Source organism: Balaenoptera acutorostrata, chromosome 16, assembly GCF_949987535.1.
Source record: "Balaenoptera acutorostrata chromosome 16, mBalAcu1.1, whole genome shotgun sequence".
In the NCBI taxonomy this organism is placed as follows: domain Eukaryota; kingdom Metazoa; phylum Chordata; class Mammalia; order Artiodactyla; family Balaenopteridae; genus Balaenoptera; species Balaenoptera acutorostrata.
This window is the reverse complement of record NC_080079.1, coordinates 61,817,605-61,841,032: the sequence shown is the minus strand read 5'-3', so window position 1 is coordinate 61,841,032 and position 23,428 is coordinate 61,817,605. Positions and strand designations below refer to the sequence as shown.

General features: G+C 40.6%; 1 protein-coding gene across 22 annotated transcripts in view; it reads right to left on the bottom strand.

Annotated features, from left to right (window-relative positions):
- Positions 1–23,428, bottom strand: part of USP54 (ubiquitin specific peptidase 54) — a 148,722-nt gene that overhangs the window by 2,302 nt on the left and 122,992 nt on the right. For 14 of the 22 annotated variants that reach the window (XM_007166601.2, XM_057530548.1, XM_057530547.1 and 11 more), the window contains 7 exons: positions 19,881–20,048; positions 17,246–17,365; positions 16,119–16,314; positions 12,924–14,305; positions 5,707–5,825; positions 4,953–5,093; positions 1,074–1,260 (listed from right to left, as the gene is read on the bottom strand). In XM_007166601.2, coding sequence (XP_007166663.2) covers positions 1,074–1,260; positions 4,953–5,093; positions 5,707–5,825; positions 12,924–14,305; positions 16,119–16,314; positions 17,246–17,365; positions 19,881–20,048 — 2,313 coding nt within the window. Of the gene's footprint in view, positions 1–1,073; positions 1,261–2,583; positions 2,721–4,952; positions 5,094–5,706; positions 5,826–12,923; positions 14,306–16,118; positions 16,315–17,245; positions 17,366–19,880; positions 20,049–23,428 lie in introns of those variants that run through there. The other 8 variants (XM_057530553.1, XM_057530554.1, XM_057530559.1 and 5 more) reach the window with 5 other exon arrangements.

The window sequence follows — 23,428 nt, the reverse complement described above, 5'->3', positions numbered from 1 at the left end:
CGGCACTACTGATATGTTGGGCTGACAATTCTTTGTTTTGGGGGTGGGATGGAGTGTGCAAGGAAACTGCTTGTGCATTGCTGGATGTTTAGCAGCATCCCTGGCCCCTCTACCCACAAGATGCCAGTAGCACCTCCCCTTTCCCGTTGAGAATCACTGCCTTAAATTGTAGATTCGGCCCATAAGGAGGAAAAGGAACAAATCTAGCTGTGGAGGGTCAAAGAAAGCCCAAAGGATACTGTCCACCTTCCCCAGGATTGTCTGGGTCTCTATACATGGCATGGATATTCCAAGGATCTTTCCAAGTCTCCCATTCACTCCTCGTCCTCCTAGATCAGGGGTCCCCAACCCCTGAGCCATGGTCCACTATCGGTCCATGGCCTGTTACAAACCAGGCCACACAGCAGGAGGTGAGCAGCAGGAGAGCAAGCGAAGCTTCATCAGTATTTATAGCCACTCCCCATCACTCGCATTACCGCTGGAGCTCTGCCTCCTGTCAGCATTATGGCGAGTTGTATAATTATTTCATTATATATTACAATGTAATAGTAATTCAGGTAAAATGCACAATAAATGTAATGCGCTTGAATCATCCCCAAACCATCCCCCCCACCCCTCCCATCTGTGGAAAGATTGTCTTCCACAAAACTGGTCCCTGGTGCCAAAAAGGTTGGGGACCGCTGTCCTAGACCATCGCTCAACTGAGACTCGGGATAGAAGGAGAGAAAACTAGCTGATAGAGATGACACTTCCTGTTTTGGGGGATCCTAAAGACTGGGTATTAACTCCCCTTGGTCACTTAAAAGCATATCCTATCATGACTGAAGCAATTCATTTTCATGGGTAGTTAGATTCTGGGAGCTCTGGTCTAGACCATGTTGCCCAAGAAATGATTCAGTCATAATTCATCTAGATCAATGCTTCATCTTTAAAGCAGTAATTCATATCCCTTTACAACCCCACCTGTGACCCCTCTTCCCCCACCCCCCAACAGGTGTACTGATTTGATTCTTCCAAGTCCCTGGAAATGTACCACATTCCAGCACATAATAGTAGATAGGGGGGAGAGTTACCTGGGGGTCTATGGGGCTCCCCTGCCACGCTGGGCATCAAGACATCTGGGGACAGGAACTGTGGTTGGGATGGGTAGAGTTGGGGACCAAGGAGAAACACAGGAGGGTCATGGATGACAGGGAGGGAAGAGGAGCTGGAACAACGGTGCCCGGTTTCCAAAGGCTTTTTCCTCGCGTTTGATGAATCCTTATAATGAGACAAGACAAAAAAACATAGAGATGAGGATTAACACACAGCAGGATATGGTTGGGTAAACAGTGAGGAAAGCAGGGGGAGATGGAAGGAACTAGAGTACAAGCATTCCTTAATCTAGAGAGGGACCCAATTTACTTGTCACTCTCCCTATCAGCCCCTCTAGGAAACATCCTGACCACTATGAACCGGAGACACCAAACTACAGATTCTCTTCCCTTAATCTATCTTCCTCATAACCCTCACCTTCCCAAACCTAACATCAAGGTCTTTAGCAAACTCCTTAATGCTAATAGTAGAATGAGAGAGATTGTGATAGAAATTTAAAAATAGAGAAGAGGGGAATTCCCTGGTGGTCCAGGACTATGCCCTTTCACTGCCAAGGGCGCGGGTTCAATCCCTGGTCAGGGAACGAAGATCCCACAAGCTGTGCAGCATGGCCAAAAAAAAAAAAAAAAAAAGTAACAAAAGCCTCTAAAAAAATACATAATTAAAAATTTAAAAATTAAGAAATTAAAAATAGAGAAGAAATGAGAGAAATTCAGAAAGCCTGAGAGATTGAAAAAGAAAATTCTACACTCTCTCTAAATATTGGGAACTAATATATATCTCACTAAATGTACAATCAAAAACTCTCTATTCCATCTTTCCCATTACTGCTACACTCCACAGTCTCCACTTTGGTGCTGCCTGTCAAGTTTGTACCCATTGATGCTTATGACCTGCTCTATACTCCATTCAACATTCGCTTCTGTGGCAAAATCTCAAAAATATCCCCTTTAACATATGAAACACTAATATGTCCAAAATTAAACCAATATTCTTCCAAACTCCTCCTCCTGGTACCATATTTTCTTGTCACCTAGACTCAAATGTTGACACTGCCCTTGATTTTGCACTTTTCTTCCACAATTCCATTAGTTGCCTATGCCATGTAATGTCATTTCTACCTATATAGGTTTTATATTTAAACTCAATTGGACCACTGCAGCAGCCTCCAATTTAGTCTTCCTATCTCCAGCCCACTACCTCCTTAGTGTGGCCTGCAAGTTCCTATGTGATATGGCAATGCTGATCTTTCTCACTTTATCTCCTACCATTCCTGTGTCTTTTACACTCTAACCTTCTTAACGTTCCTCAAACACACCAAGCTCATTCCACCTCAGGGCCGTTACACTCTGCGTTTCTGTTACCGGGAATGTTCTTCCTGTGGCTTACACCTTCATGTCACTGAGGTCTCTGATCAAATGTTACTTTCTTAGAGCTGATTTCCCTCACTACTCTATCAAAAATAGCCCTGAGAATAACCACTATTACCTCTTTACTCCTTATCCTCTTCCTTTGTTTTATTCTTCTTTATCACACATTGTCTGGGGTTTACTTGTTTATTGTCTTTCTCTCCTAGTAGAATACATTTCTTTTCACTCCAGTATCCCCAGCACCTTGAACAGCTCCTGGAACATTACAGGCACTTAATAAATCATATATTAAATAAAATCATCTATATGCCAGTATATCTTATTTCCTTTACTAGATTGTAAGATATTTTGTGTTGTTCCATCAGTGTGTGCTCATAGCACCTAACAACAGCATGGCACATGGTAGGCATTCACCATATAGCATAAGGACCAGGTGCTAGTCTTCTCGGCATGTGACACAGCCATAGAGGAAAGAGACACCACTCTTCACTGGTTTCCCTTCTATCTCTCTGGTCTCTTTTACCAAGTCTCCTTTTGGGGTTCTTCAGAAGAACCACCTTAAATCTGATACTCTTCAGGGATATGTCCTGGTTCCTCTCCTCTGTTTGTAATACTCTTTTCCTCTTTTTAGTGGCTATGATTCTTGAATCTCAATTTCAAGTTTATATGTCTCACAACCAAAGGCCTACCAGATACCTGTCTCCACTCAAGTTTAATATATCCAAAATTGCAGCTATCTCTCCCCCCAAATATATTCCTGCTTCTCCTCCCTCATATATTATCATTATCAACCCACAATTCCTAGATATTATCCTTGATTCTCCTTTCCCCATATCCAGGCAAGTAGGTACCAAACATATTAATTTTTACTTCCTAATTGGCTCTCCAGTATATCCACTTCTATCCTCCCAAACTCCTTACTGTGGTTCATGATATGACCCTTGTTTATAGTCTTTCCAGTCTCACTTGTCAATACCCTCCATCCTTCCCTCACCAGACTCTAATCATGCCATACCAATGAGCTTCTTTTAACTCAGTTAATGTCTGCTTCAGGTGCCTTTATCTGCTACATTCTTTTTACTTCCTGCAGGAAGATTTCCCTGATTCTTCAAGCCTGGTTTAGATGTCCCCTCTATTATGCTTCCATAGCATTAAATCCTATCATATTATATTACAATTGTTTATTTATCTGTCTCCCCCAGTAGGCTGTAAAGTCATGAGAGCAGGGACTGTATCTAGATCACTCACCACCATTTCCCCAGCATCCGGCACAATACCTAGAACATAAGCTCAAAAGGCATTTGTTTAAAAGAATGAATCGGGACTTCCCTGGCGGTCCAGTGGTTTAGACTTCGCCTTCCAGTGCAGGGGTTGTGGGTTCGATCCCTGGCAGGGAGCTAAGATCCCACATGCCTCGCGACCAAAAAACCAAAACATAAAACAGAAGCAATTTTGTAACAAATTCAATAAAGACTTTAAAAAAATGGTCCACATCAAAAAAAAAAAAAAAAGAATGAATCAATGAATAAATGAATGATACAGAAGTCAGGACAAAGGAAGCCAACTCTCCTAGGAAAATAACAATTCGCCATTAAAGGTATATGAGAACAAATATTGGGAAGAAAAGACCACCTTTTCCAAAAAGAATGTTCAGAGCTCTTTAGAAACTTATAAGCAATAAACTGGAAAAAATGACTACCTCTAGGGAAAGAAGTTGGATCTGAAGAACTGGTGGAAGAGACAGTTTTCTTTTTGTACCTTTTTATTTTTATGTCACATATTTAAGACCTGTTTTTTAGTATTTATCAAACTGACCTGGTGAGCATGCTTCAATGTACTGGTGCTTTGTATCCTGACCCCTACTGTAATAAAAATTCAACTTGCCTTGGGCAAGTGTGTGAAATTCTCAAGAGGCACGTTTTAGAAACCCAACCACTGAAACTATTTGAGTTTGCTGATCTCTGCTGACTTGGGTGTCCCTGTCCCTTTCACATACATTAATCCCATATGAAAAGCCCCAAGGATGAGGATTTTAAATCATTTTCCTTTTCTTGCTAATGTACATGCTTCATTTCAGCTTGAAAGCACACTGGACCCCACTCAGTCAGGTACTAGGATGGAGAAGAAAAGGCAAAAAAATACTCCATCCCATCTCTTCTCTTCTTCCTTTGATTAGTACAGTGGGTGCTGACCCAGTCAGCAGCAGTGGCTTCTCCGAGACTCCTCTTGAGGCTGCTAGTACTCTTCTCATCCTGGGGAAGTCTATAATACACCTTCCAGAACTGCTACAGAGAAGGGACATTCTTCTAGGCTCCAAGTAAATGCGTGTCAAGAAAATAATGACTATGTGTCCTCATTTTTGCTGAGTGCACATGGCTTTCCCCCAGATTACAACCTTCAGTTTCTCCTGCCCCTTCACCTGCAGTATATTTTTACCTAGCAAGAGAAAGAGGATGCTCTGAATAGATAGACCCTGATTCTACTTACAAAACTGTGGGAAGAGACTGGGACCTCCTCCCTCTCTGAGACAACGGTGCCACTGAGACTGCGTGAGATGCGCCGAAAGTTCTCTGCACCATACTGATCATCCTCCCCACACTCCCTGCTGGGGCCTCGGCAAGATGCAGCCTTCGAACACACAGACACACACAGGCAGACACATAACACCAGACCTGTGGTTTTCCCACAGGCCCTGTCCCGAGGGATATGGGAGAGAATAGGGTAAGACTCACTAGTAGATATCTGAATTAGATGTATTTAAAAGGTAGTGGCCATGTGGCAATCTCCTCTCACTCAAAAGAAGCCCAATCTGGGACGAAGTGAGAGAGCAGCATTGACATATATACACTACCAAATGCAAAATAGATAGCTAGTGGGAAGCAGCCGCATAGCACAGGGAGATCAGCTCCGTGCTTTGTGATCACCTAGAGGGGTGGGATAGGGAGGGTGGGAGGGAGATGCAAGAGGGAGGGGATATGGGGATATATGTATATGTAGAGCTGATTCACTGTTATACAGCAGAAACTAACACAACATTGTAAAGCAATTATACTCCAATAAAGATGTTAAAAAAAAGAAAAAACAAAAAAAAGGAGAAGCCCAATCATAGACCTTCTTCTCTTCCAATAGCCCCACATTACCATGCTGCTGCTTTACCACCAACCCTACCACTCATATCTCTCCATAATTCTCTCCCAACACATCACCCCATGCCCAAAACTTTAGCACCTGAGGTGGCTACCTGAGAAGTAGACACTGTATTGGCTTCATGGAGACTGTGCTCCATTTCTGCTGTCGGGGTCTTTGAGAGATCAAGGCCAGGGGCTGAGCGCAACCTCCTCCCTACACCATCTGTAGAGCCTGAGGAGGAAAACATAATACAAGTTGAAGCCATCTCTTCTCCTGGAGTCTAAACTCAGCCTGGCAGCACAAAACTCAGGAATTCTTGTTTCATTAAATAACAAATATGCATCTCTGAATCCACTGGAGGATGGGCTCCTGGAATGTAGAAACAGGAGTTTCAGAATATGGATAGCTTCCTATAAGGCCATAAGGGTCTCAGAACACAGGCCTTGAAGAACCTTGTTGAGAAAGGGCTCTGTGGACAGATAGCTGAATAGTAAATATAATCAGCTTTGCTTCTGTCAGCCTTGGGCCCAAGACTTATAATACATACAGAGGAAATTATCTGATATAGTGATTCTCTAGAGCGTCTGTGATGACAAAGGAACTATTATCTCCAGTCTGGTTAGGAATTGAAAATTATCATAGTAATCACATATTAAACCGCCTCATTCTACAAAGCAGGAAAATGAGTTCCAGGATCTGACAAGTAGTAAGAAGTTTAACCAGGATTAAAACTCAAGTCTCTGCATTTACACTTCCAGTTATATACTATGAGCAGGAGCTCTTCAGCAACATTTTGTATGTGCAGTGCTCTTTTATTGCCCCCATTAGCTTCTCTCTTTTATTCACTTAAGTTCTAAACAAATTCTAAATGTTTATCTCCTCCTCAAAATCTTGCGAGACTATTAAGAGATGAGCTGCTCCAAGCTGGATATGCGACTCCCAAGGGGCTCGCCCCAATACAACTAACTAAGCCTTCCATTCTGAAAATGCACACATCCTTGACTTACATTTGATATATATGTCTATTGCCAATTCATGTCTTGATTTGATATTTTGATTCTAATATGTGTCCCTGGCTAAAGCATGATATTGCTGATACTAGGCTAGAAGGCCAGTTTTTTCAATATTTCCTTGTGCTTAAATGCAGTGGTTCCAATACTACCTCAGATTCATCTAGAACTTTAAAAAAATACAGCTTTGTGTACCTCTCCGCAGACCTACTGAATCAGAATCTTTCCGGTTGGAGCCTGGGAATATTTATTTTTAAAAGGTTTCCACAAAAAGTGTGGGAGAATATCCTCAAACATCGTTGGAGGAAATGTGAAATGTTATAGTTTTCCTAAAAAGCAATCTAGAGATAACCATTAAGACTGAAAATATATTTACCCTCTTAACCAATAGTTCTACTCCTGGGAATAAGAAGCAAAAATATCTGTTTATTGCGGCCTTGTTCGTAGTGGCCAAGAACTAGAAATAAAGTAATGCCCATCTATAGCAGAATGGCTAAATACATTACAGTATCCTGAATATCAAATATTGTCCAGCCACTAAAAAGAATGAATTGAGTTAAACTAGATGACTTAGAGGAATTTTCATCAAGTATTGTTGAGTTAAAGGAAAAAAATCTGTAATATTATCCCCAAACAAAAAAACACTATATATGTAGATCTATATAGGATTATATGAACAGAGAAATACAGAAATATGCACATTAGATTACTGTCTGAGAAGGTGGTGGGGGATAAATGGTAGGGATTGATTTGAGGGAAGGAGAGAGAAACAAAAATTGTCTATAATAAAAACATCATGGGAACTTCCCTGGCTGTCTAGTTAAGAATCTGCCTTCCAATGAAGGGGACGTGGGTTCAATCCTTGGTCAGGGAACTAAGATCCCACATGCCATGCCATGAGGCAAGTAAGCCCATGCGTCATAACTACTGAGCATGCAGGCCACAACTAGAGGGCCCATGTGCCACAACTACTGAGCCCACGTGCTCTGGAGCCTGCATGCTCTGGAGCCTGTGCACCACAACTAGAGAGAAGCCCGCCCAGCGCAGCAAGGGGCACGTGTGCCACAACGGAAGATCCTGCATGCCACAACTAAGACTTGACACAGTCAAAAATAAAATAAAATAAATAAATAAATATAAAACAACAAGAACAAAAATCATGTGTGCTATGATCCCATTTATATAAAATTATTCTGGGCTTCCCTGGTAGCGCAGTGGTTAAGAATCTGCCTGCCAATGCAGGGGACACAGGTTCGAGCCCTGGTCCAGGAAGATCCCACATGCCGTGGGACAACTAAGCCTGTGCACCACAACTACTGAGCCTGTGCTGCTCTAGAGCCCGTGAGCCACAACTACTGAGCCCGCGTGCCACAACTACTGAAGCCCATGTGCCTAGAGTCCATGCTCTGCAACAAGAGAAGTCACTGCAATGAGAAGCCCGCACACTGCAACAAAGACTAGCCCCTGCTCGCTGCAACTAGAGAAAGCCCATGCACAGCAACGAAGACCCAATGCAGCCAAAAATAAATAAAAATAAAAATAAATAAATTTATTTTAAAAAATAATAATAATAAAATTCTTCTTTTTTAAAAAAACCTATTCTTCAGGTGACTATGATGGGCAGCCAGATTTAAGAATTAGCTGTAATGGTTAGAATTTGGTGCTCCTCTAATCAAGTCAAATGTGATTCCTACCTAGACAAGAAGGTAGCCATTGGAACCTCCTGAAGAGAGTAGACACTGATTCCTTTAAAGATACTTAAACAGAGGTGGAGGTGGCCTTCTGTAAGGAGTACTGTTGAGGGGACTTCTCAATTTGATAGAATTAAGGTGACATCTACTCACTGATCAATAGCAACAAGAAGAAAGACTACCAGACGTTATGTACTTCTTGATATGATATAAGAAGTCTAAGTACTACCTATGAAATATTCTTATTTTTAAAAAGTAAACCTGATTTTAATCAAGAATCAAGCCTTCTAGCCCTAAGTACCAAGTTATAGGGAAAAAGAGGGCCTTAGGAGAACATGTTTTAAAAACAAAATGACAACAAAAAAATCTCTCCTAGAATATAATCTAAAACGTGGAAGACAAATGACCAAAGTTCTTCAACAAATAAATGGCAAGGGGAAAAAAGAGACAGGAATCTTACAGGCTTAAAAAAAGCCTTGAGACACATCAACAAAATGCAATGTGTGGATCTTGTTTGGATTCTGATTCGAAATAAACCAACTGTGAAAAGACATCTGTGGGACAATTGAAAAAAATTGAATACTGGCTAGTCACTGTATTATATTAATAAATTATTGTTAATTTTTTAGGTATAATAATATTATAGTTCTGCCTTTTAAAAAAGAGTCTTTATTTCTTAGAGATACATTCCAAACTATTTATGGAGGAAATGATATAATGTCTGGGATTTGCTTTAAAATAATCCAGTGGGGAGGGAAAGTGGCGGGGGCGGGGCGAGGGGTCGCTAAATCAAAATCAGCCATCTGTTGATAATTGGCCAAGATAATCACTGTGGAAGTTAGTGATAAGAACAAGGGGGTGATTATAACATTTACTCTTTACTTTAGAATATATTTGAAGTTTTCCGTAACAAAAAGTTATTTTTTATTTTTAAGATGATGTGTGAGCAACTTCAAAATACTATGAAATTTAGAATATAGGTCAAGGGCAGTGTTCACATAACTCTTTAGGAACTATAGTCATGTCAAAACTAATCTGGTTGCAAAATACCACATTCTATGTGATTCTATTTATATGAAATGTCCAAAATAGGTAATCTATAGGCAGAAAATAGATTAGAGGTTTACTGGGGAGTGAATACTAATGGGTACAGGATTTCTTTTGGGGGTGATGAAAAAACACTTTAACTGATTGTGGTAATGGAAGGACAACTCTGTCAATATCCTAAAAAACCATTGAATTGTACACTTTAAATGGGTGAATTGTCCAGTATATAAATTATATATCAATAAAGCTTTCTTTTTTTTAAAGCAATAAGTCATACAGAGAAAGACAAATACTGTATGATCACACTTACATGTGGAATCTTTAAAAAAGCCAATCTCATAGAAACAGAGAATGGAATGGTAGTTGCCAGGAGCCAGGGGGTGGGGGGAATATGGAGATGCTGATCAAAGGGTACACATTTCCAGTTATAAGATGAATAAGTTCTGAGGATCTAATGTATAGCATGGTGACTATAGTTAACAATATTGTATTACTATATACCTGAAAGTTGCTAAGACAGTAAATCTTAAATGTTCTCACCACAAAAAAAAGAAAGAAAGATATTGTAATTAGGTATGGTGATGGCTGTGTTAACTAACTTTACTGTGGTAATCATTTTGCAATATATACATGTATCAAACCATCACACTGTAGACCTGAAACTTCAATGTTATTTGTCAACTATATCAATAAAATTGGAGAAAAAAAGTAATTTGGTGCTTAATAAATGCTTTACAATAAGATAAAGGAAGACTCCCCTAAAGATATATTATGTCATATATGGATCCTAATTGCATTTTCCTTCATCGTCTACTTCTTGATTTATTCCACTGATCTCTTCTTTATTCTGCCACGTCAGTTCTGAAAGACTCAATTTAAAAAAGAGACTCTAACCAAAATAAAGCCTAGTTTGGTTTGACAAGTTATTTTGAGGACTGATTCATTAACTGGATTTTTAAAATTAGTTTTTGTTCACTATTAAGTAAAAATTAATGGTTGGTAGGTACGCTTTCATACTGTTTTCAGAAGTATAATCTTCCTGAGTTTGCCAGTATGTATCAAGAGATTTTTTTAAGTTTATAACCTTCAACTAGTTATTACCCTTCTAAAAGTTTATCCTAAGGAGTTTATCAGAAATGTGGCCAAACTCTTAAGTAGAAAGATATTCATCACAGTGCTGTATTATCAAAAAATTTTAAGTAACCTAAATATTCAACCACAGTAGAATGGTTGAATATATTATGGTGTATTCATATGCAGCATATTATAGTCATTAAAAGTAGTTTTTTCCAAAGGGAAAATGCTTATGGATATAATGTAAGAAATCATGGGACTAAACTATATACATATATTATAATCCAGCTTTTTGTAAAAACAAAACAAATAAATATATAGTATATATGCATAAAAAAACAAAACCAGAAGCAACATGGATGGACCTAGAGATTATTATATTAAGTGAAGTAAGTCACAGAAAGACAAATATAATATGATATCACTTATATGTGGAATCTAAAAAAATGACACAAATGAACTTATTTACAAAACAGAAATACTATAGACTCACAGACATAGAAAACAAACTTATGGTTACCAAAGGGGAAAGAGGGGGAGGGATAAAATGGGTGTTTGGGATTAACATATACACACTACTATATATAAAATAGATAAACAACAAGGACCTTCTGCATGGCACAGGGAACTATATTCAATATTTTGTAATAACCTATGATGGTAAAAATCTGAAAAAGAATATATATATATATATATATACACACACACACACACGCATATATATATATGTATATATATATATATGAACTAAATCACTTTGCTGTACACCTGAAACTAACACAACTTTGTAAATCAACTATACTTCAATTTTAAAAAAAAGCATGTCACTACACTATTGATACTATGTATAAAATAGATAACTAATGAGAATGTATTGTATAGCACAGGGAATTCTACTTAGTGCACTGTGATGACCTGAATGGGAGGGAAGTCCGGAAGGGAGGGGATATATGTATATGTATGGCTGATTCATTTTGCTGTACAGCAGAAACTAATACAACATTGTAAAGCAACTATACTCCAATAAAAATTAATTAGGAAAAAAAAAGTAAACTAGGGGAAATTTAGAAAAAAAAAAAGTATGTCAACCAGGGGTGGGGCGCGGCAACCCAAAGCCAGAAGTAAACTCATGAAACTACTGCCGGGGTTATCAATGATTTGTGTTACTTTATATATTTTCAAAACCATCTACAATAAAAAATGTTGCTATGTGGGGTAACATAAGGTTTGTTTTGTTTTGTTTGTAATATAATGTTTGACATTCAATTGGTTAGTTCAGTTTTAATTGCAATATATTTTTTATATGTGTTTATGATTCTTAAAATACTTGACATTTGTATATTCTTTCTCCCTTATATTAGAGAGGAAGCTAATTGAGGCAAACTCCAACTTTTCCTCATTCTTTGTAATCTTCCCATACTGCCCTGTCCTATGTATTAATACCTAAGGAGCACTTAATAAATGTTATTGCAAAGTTTACACTAGAGTGGAGATCCTAAAAAACATATCTTAATATTAAATCTTATATTTATATGATATCCCCCACTCTGATGCTCCTGGGAATATAGCAGATTTTCAATAACCACTTATTTGGCTATAATTAAATGTTGGTTGGCTGCATGCAAAGAACTATACCACCTAAACTGAAGATAAATTTCTCTGAGTTTAATTTTACAGAATCATACATATCATTTAAAGAGTTGGAAGGTATCTTTAAAAAAAAATCATTGAACCAATTCTCTCATCTTATAGGTAAAAACTTGGATATTAAATGACTTGTCCAAATTTTTACTGACAGTTAATGATGGAGACACAACAATAGTTCAGGCTTTGGAGTTCTTAAGTACATCAATCTTAAGTTATAAATATCCTTCATGTCTTCAGTTTACAGAACTAATTCTGTGCTGTGCATTTAACATTAGACTTCACTCTTCACACAATATAATCTCACAAAGAGTCGGTCAACAGGTACCCTACAAGCATACCACCTTGAAAATTCTAAACCTGGTAGTTCCTGAACGGATCAGGGAAGGTCTTGATATTGCTGGTTCAGTATGATCTGGATATGCCACACTGGAGACGTGGCTCAATGTGAACATCCTCACTGCAAGTTGGAGCTTGTTCCTAAGCCACAGAAGAATGACTTTTCCTCTCAGCCTCCCATACCTCATGCTGAGTCACTCTCAAAGGCCTAGGAACCACTCCTTAGCATTCATACTACAGCAGCCCTGGGCAAATACTCACTGGTCTCTTTAGAAGGAGGGAACTAGCCTGTGAGTGATGATTCTGCCCCCATTCTCCACTCTAGAATGTCTAGAATGTCTAGAATGTCAGAAAAATGTCTAGCCCTTGTCATGAAGTCTTTATGAATAAAGTCAGAAGTTCTACTGCCGCCTCCTAAGCTGAGGATATTATTTACATAGAACACCATCCCCCTTCTGATCTTATCTTCCTGCCTTCAGCTTTTCTATGCCTCCCACACCCCCTGCCCCTGGTTGCATTCTTACCTGTTTGGCTCAGTGGGTTCCAGGCCACTTCCTGCTGCCCCCATCCAGAAGAGCCAGATTGAGAAACCTGAAGACTGGCCTGGTAGAGAGACTCCAATTCTGAGGTCTCCTGCTCTGTGTCTAGGTTCCAATGTGGATGCAAAAAGATGTGGTTTCTTTCTGGATAGGTTACACAGGTATGGGAATCAGGAGGGGAGGACTTCATTCCTGGCCCAGGGACCCCAAGCTGAGAATCACAAAGCCTTGTAACATTCACCCAGGAATCCAAAGGCAAGGAAGTCCCCAAGTCGACACTGCTGCCCAGCTCCTTAGGCCTAGCATCTCTCACTTGAGACGGTTTCCCATGGTAAATACCTGACTCTGCCAACCTGGACTGTCCTCCCCTAGAAGTTTCACCATTAGGCAGCCCAGAGTTCATGGCAAGAGAAGGATGATCAGCAGGCTCTCCCCAGGAAGGCAGTCTGTTCCTACCATCCACCGAGGGCTGTTGTTTTGCCCAAGGCCAATGACCTTTCCCTTGACCCTGTGGGAAAGGAGGCTTTGATTCAGAAAGGGAAGAGTCCTTCCTTCGACTGTTTGGCAAACTTCTATCCTGGGAACCTGTACCATCCCTTGTGGAGGTGCCCTGCATCCTCTGGAACTGCTCTGCCAGAGAGCGGACAAGCCCCTTTGTGGTAGGAAACTCTGGCCTATAGGGCTCCTCACTGCCTCCGTCCACTTTTGAAGTCAATGAAGTTTTGAGGCTTTGGGTTTGGAGGCATTGGTTAGTTTTCTGTAAGGTATTAGGAGAGTGAAGCACAGATGAGGAAGGAGCAGGCATTATGGGGTGGCAGGCCCTGTACAGAGAAAGGCTGGGCTGAGCTGATGAACTTGAAGGACCACAGCCTAGACTGTGTGCATCTCCTCTCTCCGAGGTGGTTGTTCCAGTTGGCTGTAGTAGCCAAGGCATCACCTGGGATGAGTCAGCAGGATCCCTCTTTTCTTGGAATAGCTGTTCTTGATCAGTGCCTCTTCCTTCTTGTTGGGGGAACCTGGTACAGCTGCTGTTGTCCCCCCTGTAGCTTTGCAGCTCACCCTCTGGTTTCCAACCATGATGAGAATTCTTCTCAGTTCTCCCTGGTGTTTTATGTAAGCCCTGCCTGTGGAACACAGAGGGGTCAATGCTGTCCACCTCAACAGAAGTAAGAAGGTTCGAGGCAGACCCACCGGAGGAATTGTGCTGTGGAGCAGACAGGGCAGATGACTCTGGGAATAATGGCGAGTGTGACTCATGGCAGGAAGCGGGTGAGTGGATGAAAGAACTGGCCCCAAACTCTGTATTCATGTAGGGTTCCAGTTGGGCCTCCTGGCTTAACAATACTTGGAGCGGGATAGGCTGTTCACTGAAATAAATAGAGAGAGCCAGTCATAAGCTGTCTTAATTGACAAGATCACTTAGAAAAATAACTGTTCATTTGGTTCCCATTTCTAGCTATTCACAGAGGTAATGGTGAAAATAAATGGAAAGACAAGCGTAAGTAGAGTCAACAGATCAGAGGTTCACAAGAGAAGGTACGCAGTCAGCTCACACCTAAGTAACAGGTAATATTAATTCTCTTTATTAAATACCCTCATCAAAGTTGCCCACAGTAATAATAAGTAAAGCTCTTGCTAATATTCTTCATTCCCTGTAAAGTCCCATTCCAATCATATTCTACTTACAAATTCAAAAACAAAAATTGCTCATCCCATATGCAAATGACAGTAGAAGGTAAGCAAAGCCTAGAAATCACTCGTCCCTAGGGTCCTGAGAGGCAGATCAGCCAAAAGAACCCGAAGGCCACATTTACGGAGTACAGGATGATTTGAGCTCCTGGGATTAATATAAAAATCAACCATTTCAAGTGTATTTTTATAATCTGGATTTGGTTGTATTTATTTACTGAGATATTTCCCCAAAGTAATGTGCTGTGACTCTCTTGAGATTTGGGAGTGGAAGTAGGGATTAACCGCAGTTAGTTGATTTCTTACTAATTGTTTTGTATTTCTGACCTAAAGAACTCAGGGCTAGAAGCACTTAGATAAAACCTCAATCACTCACATACATCTAATGGCAGAAGTTTTCTGAAAAGAGTTTAGCTGCCTAAATTGCTTATAATCAAAACACATCTCTGATCAGATTCTCAAATTAGCATTCAGCGAGTGGGGTAAACAATAGGAGAAAAGAAGAAAGAGGAAGATCCTAGCTATGAGCATTAGATTTGAATGATAATACACTATAAACTTTTGTGGGCATAGTCGTTCAATCACCCTTACAACATTTTGAAGAATATGATATTACTTATAAGGAAAGCCGAATGGAGTCAAACAGACCTGGATTTGAATTCCATGCTTCTACCACTTACTAGCTGAGTAATCCTGGGTACCTTACTTATCTCATCCTCTCTGAGCCTGAGTTTTCTTATTTATAAACCATTGCTAAATAGTAATCCCTGTCTCCTAAGGTTATTGTGAGAATTAGATAAAATAAAACATAGAAGTGTTCAGCTTAGTGCCTGAGCAAATATTCAAAAAACGTTAGCTTCTTTTATAATGTTTATATTCTGAAAACTACTCAGGCTTGTTAACAGCCAAAATTAATTCTTACTTAAATCTATCTATTCTCAGTAACAGCCAATTTCAAGGGCTAAAATGGGGAAACTACACCAATGGCCATGGGGACTTTTTTCCTACTCCTGACCATAGGGAAGCAAAACAAAGGGAATCTTTGTGTCTCCTCTCAACGGATCAATCAGAGCAAGGAAGACTGCTTTCTCTGCTTCCTTGACGGACAGGAAGCACTGAAATCCCAAAATAAATCACACGGTTTCTACTGCAAAGTGAAATGTAACTCAGATTGCCATGTCTAAGACCATAATAGGTACAAATTTAATAATCATGTTATTACACAAGTCCAGAGACTAACTCACCCACAGGAAATATAGACAAGTGGTCTATTTATTATGCTATACTTTCTGCATCTTCCTAGGAACCATTAAGAAAAGGACCAGCAGTGGGATGAGCTTTTCATTGTATGTCTGACCTGAGAGAAGAAATCTTTTCAGAGGACTCTTCTCTTTCCCCTGGAGTCGCCAAGACAATGAGAGCTGGCTATGGAGCACCCATGGTCACTTCCTCCCCTGGCGTCCATAAACTACAATGGTTCCCAGGCACTACCTTGTTGGCTGAGGGAGGGCTCCCCTCTGTGAGGGGAGGCAGGCTGAGGGCTGCGACGGCGGCTGAGATGGTTGCTGCTGCTGCATGCGATCCTGCAGGCTCCGTGCTTTTCGAATACTGATTTGCAGCTTCTTATCGACTAGGGCTCTGCTGTGCGTGCTAGAGCTGGCACCATGCAGGGCAAGTCTTAGTTTAGCTAAAATGCAAAAGAAAATATAGCAGAAACAGAACACAAAAATACAAACAAAAATAAAAAGAATAAAATTCAACCAAAAATGAGCAAAGATATGCAGTAAAACTCAAAATATGCAGCAGGAATACAAGGCGTGGACCATGCATATGCTGTCCAGGGCACAGAGCTGCCTCTGGCTATAAGGAACATTCATGGAAGCCATGGAGGCCAAACAGGTTAATTCAAATTTTAAAAACAAACAAAAAACTAAACTAAAATGAGTCAGGAAGATAAACTGGTGCTTCCATCTTAGACGTTGCCACTCTCATTGTCCTTTGCAACTGACCTGTCCGACTCTGGTCTCCATTCTCTGCTCCCATCTCCCCCTTCCCGATGGCCAACAGCAGAAATAAGATCCAAACCTGCATCTGTCTTTATAGAACACAGTTTCTTGTGGGTCACATTAAAGAACCAGATACAAATTCTAAGCCTTAGTCCCTTGCTGTAACCTTATGGTGCAGCATAGCAGGAAGGCAGGGGAGAAACATAAAAAATCAAATATGCAGTTCAAAGTCACAGGCCTGGGAAGTCACAGCCAATTTATTCATTTCTTCCTGCCCTAAACTCCACCTCACTAGTCAGTAACTAGAGAAAGAGCAGACTAATCTCACATCTGAAATCTAACTTTATTTTGGGATTAGAAGGTAGGTCTGGCTGGATAGTTCTTTTGTAGACTCCTGCTGAGGTTTTTCCAATAAATATCCATAGGCCACAGTGACAGCGCCTAGCACATTTAGAAACTGAAGGGCAAAAGATAGCTAAAGTGCCTCAGTTTGGGGCAGTGAGAGTGAGGAGACTTAAAAGCTGTTTTTATCCTATCTGAGTGACAACACTAATAATACCTATTGTGAAGTTAGTCAAAAGTGCCATAGCCATAGCGGTTAAAGTTACTTACAGATAGCTTCGTTACAGAGAGCCAAAGCGGCAGCACAGTCTCCCTTCTGTTCCAGATGCAGCGACTCTTCAAACACTGAATCTGCCTCTTGTAGGGACCTCTCAAAGCCGTCACTCCTCCCTGAAAGGGCCAGCACTTTTCATTTTCATAACAATCTGTTCCAGCTTTTCCTATGTGCTGTTTTTTCCCTTCAGAGCACATAGATCCTTGCTGCTGAGCCTCTGGTCCACCCTTACTCCAACTGACCATTACTATTAAGAATTCTCTGAAACACGTAGGACATCCATTTTTGCCTTAGCTGCGACCTTACCAAAGCCATGAAAGAGGGGGATGTCATTGTCCACCACATATTCCAACTCCAAGACCTCTTAGGGAGGCCCTCAAGGAAAGAACAACAAAGTACTGTCTATAATAGAAGGGTGGGTTCTTATGCCTGGAACTGACGTGCTTCTCCACAGTGCAACAAGATACATCTTGGCAACCTGTGTTCAACGCTCCAGATCTCCACCGAGACCTCCACTGCTGTGTTAAGGCAAAAGTGGCTTCAGTACTCTGTGAAAAGCCATCTGTAACACTTCTTTCCTACATTAATTCATAGTTTTCTCTGTACCACCTGCACCTGGAAAATCAATACCCCTCTTGGGCACAGGTGTTCTACGGTTCCTAACTTCAATGTATCTACCAGGCCAGTGGAAATGCCCTTGTTCTTGGTTTGCACACACATACCTTTCATCAGCACTGCTAAGTATTTACTTCTATCATGCCCTTGCTCACCAAACCTACTGTAAAAAAGTCACCTTCCCTTGCAGTGAGCATAAGATGTTGCTTCCTCCCCTGAAAGTGAATGTGTGCCAAAGCAGGTGCAGGAGAGTCTAGGAACAGTGCCACATGAAAAGCAAGAAAGTACTGTAAGGGCAACTTTTGTAAAAGAATTCTCAAGTTTATGTATCCCCTTGCTTTTTACTCACTCATAACCATAAATTAGTAGTAAGCTGTAACCCAAGTTCACCTACAATGGGATTAATGGTGAGTTTTCACAAGCTCACAGGAAAAAAAAAATCATTTCTCCCATAATGTACCCATCCTCCATTAACCTCCAGCTGGACATGGTAAGAAAAGCTCTTCCATACCCCTAACATTCACTCCCTAATTCACCAATAGCTTCGGAGAACAATGAGAAGGAAGTAGAAGTAACAAGTTGGTTCTGAAGAACTTGACATTTGGGTTCTACTCCACCGCTAGAGGTATGGTCCCTGGAGTAGTGGGTACTCAGGCCTGAAGTTTTCTCATTATATCTGAAATCAATTGAATCTATACAACCTTTATAATCAGAGGTGGTAGCTAGAGCGATTAAAACAAAAAAAGTTCTGTACAGAGATATATAGGCAAACTATAGTTGGTCAATGATTATACTAAATTTTGGGTTTTTTTGTTTTTTTTGTTTTTGTACTAAATTTTAATTCTTATCCTCCAGAATCTTAGCACTACATTCCTTGCTCTAAACCAAAGTGTATGGAGAACTGACAATGAAATACAGCCAGAGGGATCCACTCTCAACTCTAAGGTACCACCCAACTGACAGAGCGGGGAGAAAGGCAAGGGAGGAAGATGAGAAGACCCCCTCTTTCAGAAGCAAAATAAACCTGAGACACCAATGTGATATAGCTTAAGGACAAAAAGGAAGAAAAAACTATCGAAACATAGGGACATCTAAGAAATTAGGAATGGTAAACTAATTTGAAGACAAATACAGTGCCTTGGAAAGTATAAAGCAACAACTGCCTTGAATCAAAAGACAGTAGGATTAGAAGAGAAAAGTAGCCCCCAAATAAGCCCAGGAAGTTCTTCTAAGTGTTTATAAGAAGAAAGAAGTGATCAAAAGAAAGCAGCCACCCAAAACAGCATCGGCTCCTATTCCTTACACTACTTTAGCACAATTTGTTGCATCTGGAGGTTCCGAATAATAAATTCATTTCATAGAAAAACAGAGATATAGGTTTCAGGGCCTATTTAAAATAGATACCTCAGCCTTTTTGAACTCTTATTTTGAAGGCTAGTCTCTGCTGGTACAAAGTGATGTCCTAAAGCAATTGAAGGAAAAAAAAGTAACTAATGTGGGGCAGCTGGAGAAGCTGAAGTAAAGTTCATGAAAATTGTGTGAGATTGGGATATGAATCATCAGAGGATCAAAAGGAAATCAGGCTCTGTGTTCTTAGAACCTGTTTGGTAGATCCACTTCCCTGAAGCTCCAGGTAGGAAATCTCAAGGGCATATTTCTGCTGAGCGAGAAGAATTCCCCTCACTGTCAGTGTGGCTCACTCACTGCCTTTTTCTGCTGTTTCTGAATTGTGAGTAGTTTAATTTACACCTTATATAGCTGTTCATCAGAAATATTTTTCATGAACAATATACTATCTCTAATCTACAAGCTTTTAATAAATGGGCCCCAAATCAGTGCCTGTCTCTAACCAATAGGCTTGTCACCTCCTACTTTAACTAGCTCTCACTGAAATAGCTGCATTAAGATAAAATATAACTTGGCTAAAGAGAATACAGAATTTATGAGCTTGAATACTTTTTTCCTCCCAGCTTTCTCTGTTCCCATCACCCACAACCTAATGCTCACAACAATTACCCTGATTCTGCAGTTCATCTAAGTCCATGAAGCGGCTGGGATGAGGGTTAAACCCTTTAGCTGCCTCTAATTCCTTCTCTCGTTTCCTTTGAAGTTCCTGTTCCTGGGCCCTTCTGGCCACCTCTTCCTGTAATTCATCCAGTTCAGTTTTGGAAGATATCTCCCCACCTGGAATACAAGCAAGGGAGAAGAGAAGTCGCCACATTTCCATAACCAAGACTAAGCACTTGCTGTATTTATGGCCACCACACTGTTTTTCCTTTGGAACTCTTGGCTTCAGTTTGGAGTTCATATTTGCATAGTGCTTTCCATTTCAGATTCAGGATGATACCTAGGCCATGAATAATAATAATATTTATTGGGTGCTTTATAACAACAATAACAACATGACAACTAACATTTGTTCAGTATTTACTACGTGACAGGCATAGCTGTAAACACTTTTACATATATTATTTAATTCTCACAATAATATATGAGGTAGGGCTTCTCTGGTGGCGCAGTGGTTGAGAATCTGCCTGCTAATACAGGCGACACGGGTTTGAGCCCTGGTCTGGGAGGATCCCACATGCTGCGGAGCAACTAGGCCCATGAGCCACAACTACTGAGCCTGCATGTCTGGAGCCTGTGCTCCGCAACAAGAGGGGCTGCAAAAGTGAGAGCCCCGCGCACCGCGATGAAGAGTGGCCCCCGCTCACTGCAACTAGAGAAAGCCCTCGCACAGAAACGAAGACCCAACACAGCCAAAAATAAATAAATAAATAAATAAAATTTAAAAAAATAATAATAATAATATATGAGGTAGATACTATTATTGCCCACATTTTAAGAATGAAGAAACTGAGTCACAAAGATGATAAATAACTTACCCAAGGTAACAAAAATGGCAAATGGTAAAGCTGAATTAAAGTCAAATAGGTTAAATTCATAATCCGTGCTTTTAACTATTATAGAGCATTCTCTACCACGTGCTACCAGTGACTCACCAGGAAGCTTCAAACAAGTCAATTTCTCCCTCTTAATTTCCACCACCTTTTTAATGAGTTTGGAAAACACTGATAGTAGTAAAAATTTAATTTTTTCAATTTTTCACAGATGGAACCAAACACATCTAAAAGGATGTCCATGATATATTAAGTGAAAAATCAAGTGACAGAATAATATCTATAGTATGACTTCCTTTTATTTATTTTTAAATGCTAGTAATAAACTTATCTATGGACAACTAGGGCGTCTGCCAGATGATGGTGGGGGACCTCGATGCCCAAGGAGACAGGAGGAACCCCCAAGCGACCCAGTAGGACGTTGGGGGGCTAAGGGGGGAGGAGAAGTGGAGGTAGGACAGGACCTGCACCCCCAAGGGGTGGCTGGGAGCAGGGAGGGGTTCCCATGCCTGGAGGGAGCCTTGGGGGCTCGGATCAGGGGGAGCATGCCTGGTGTTTCCCCTGCCCAATTGGCCCAGGAAACCTGCCCAGCTCTCAGGCCCGGTCCTATGCCCTCAAGAGGCCCCCTCTACTACATTGGTTCTGGGGGCATAGGAGGGAGGCTGGAGGAGAACAGGAGAGGCAGGCGGGATGAAGGGGCCCTCCAGGATGGAGGAACAGGAAAGTCACAAAGGGAGTGTGCCCTGCCCACTTGGGCTGGGAAGCCTGCTGGGCTCCCAGGCTGGGTCCCCTGCCCCCCAAGAACAGAGGCACGCCTGGACCCCTTCTGTTGCATACAGCCTAAGCCCCACCCCGCCCATGGCCCTTTCCAGCCCTGTGCGTCCTAAGCATAGGCCCCACCCACCACCTAAACCCCACCTGTGCCTAAGCCCCGCCCCCAAAGCCAAGGCCTTTTCCGCCTTTTTTTTTCTCTTTTCCCCTCCTCTTTTTTACTATTGTGGTTCTGTTTTACCTTCCGGTTGTTGTTTCATATTTATTTTTATTTTTATTTTCTTTCTAACATATCTGTTAGTTTCTTAGTCTAATTTTATTTTTTACTCTTTGTTATTGTTCTGTGTTTTTTTTTTTTTTTTTGCCACCCCACACGGCTTGTGGCATCTTGGTTCACAAACCGGGGGCTGGGCCCAAGCTCCTGTGGTGGAAACTCCGAATCCGAACCACTGGACTAACAGAGAACCTCAGATCCCAGGGAATATTCATTGGAGTGAGGTCTCCTGGAGGTCCTCATCTTGGCACCAAGACCCTGATCTACCCAAGAGCCCACAAACTCCAGTGCTGGAAGCCTCAGGCCAAACAACCAGTAAGATAGGAACACAATCCTACTCATAAAAAATTAAAAAAAAAAAAAAAATGAGCCAGCAAAAAAATATGTCACAGATGAAGGAGCAAGGTAAAAACCTACAAGACCAAATAAATGAAGAGGAAATAGGCAATCTACCTGAAAAAGAATTCAGAGTAATGATAGTAAAGATGATCCAGAATCTCGGAAATAGAATGGAGGTACGGATTGAGAAAATACAAGAAATATTTAACAAAGACCTAGAAGAATTAAAGAACAAACAAACAGAGGTGAACAACACAATAAGTGAAATGAAAAATACACTAGAAGGAATCAATAACAGAATAACTGAGGCAGAAGAACGAGTAAGTGAGCTGGAAGACAGAATGGTGGAAATAACTGCCGTGGAGCAGAATAAAGAAAAAAGAATGAAAAGAATTGAAGACAATCTCAGAGACATCTGGCACAACACTAAATGTACCAACATTCGAATTGTAGGGGTCCCAGAAGAAAAAGAGAAAAAGAAGGGTCTGAGAAAATATTTTTGAAGAGATTATAGTGGAAAACTTCCCTAACATGGGAAAGGAAATAGTCACCCAAGTCCAGGAACTGCAGAGAGTCCCATACAAGATAAACCCTAGGAGAAACACACCAAGACACATATTAATCAAACTAACAAAAATTAAATGCAAAGAAAAAATATTAAAAACAGGAAGGGAAAAGCAAAAAATAACATACAAAGGAATCCCCATAAGGGATTTTTCAGCTGATTTTTCAGCAGAAACTCTGCAGGCCAGAAGGGAGTGGCAGGATATACTTAAAGTGATAAAAGAGAATAACCTACAACCAAGATTACCCAGCAAGGATCTCATTCAGATTCAAGGGAGAAATCAAAAGCTTTACAGACAAGCAAAAGCTAAGAGAATTCAGCACCACCAAACCAGCTTTACAACAAATGCTAAAGGGAACTTCTCTAGGCAGGAAACACAAGAGAAGAAAAAGACCCATAAAAACAAACTCAAAACAATTAAGAAAATGGTAATAGGAACATACATATCAATAATAACTTTCAATGTAAATGGATTAAATGCCCCAACCAAAAGACACAGACTGGCTGAATGGATACAAAAACAAGACCCATTATGAGCGGTCTACAAGAGACCCACTTCAGACTTAGGGACACATACAGACTGAAAGTGAAGGGATGGAAAAAGATATTCCATGCAAATGGAAATCAAAAGAAAGCTAGAGTAGCAATACTCGTATCAGATAAAGTAGACTTTAAAATAAAGACTGTTACAAGAGATAAGGAAGGACACTACATA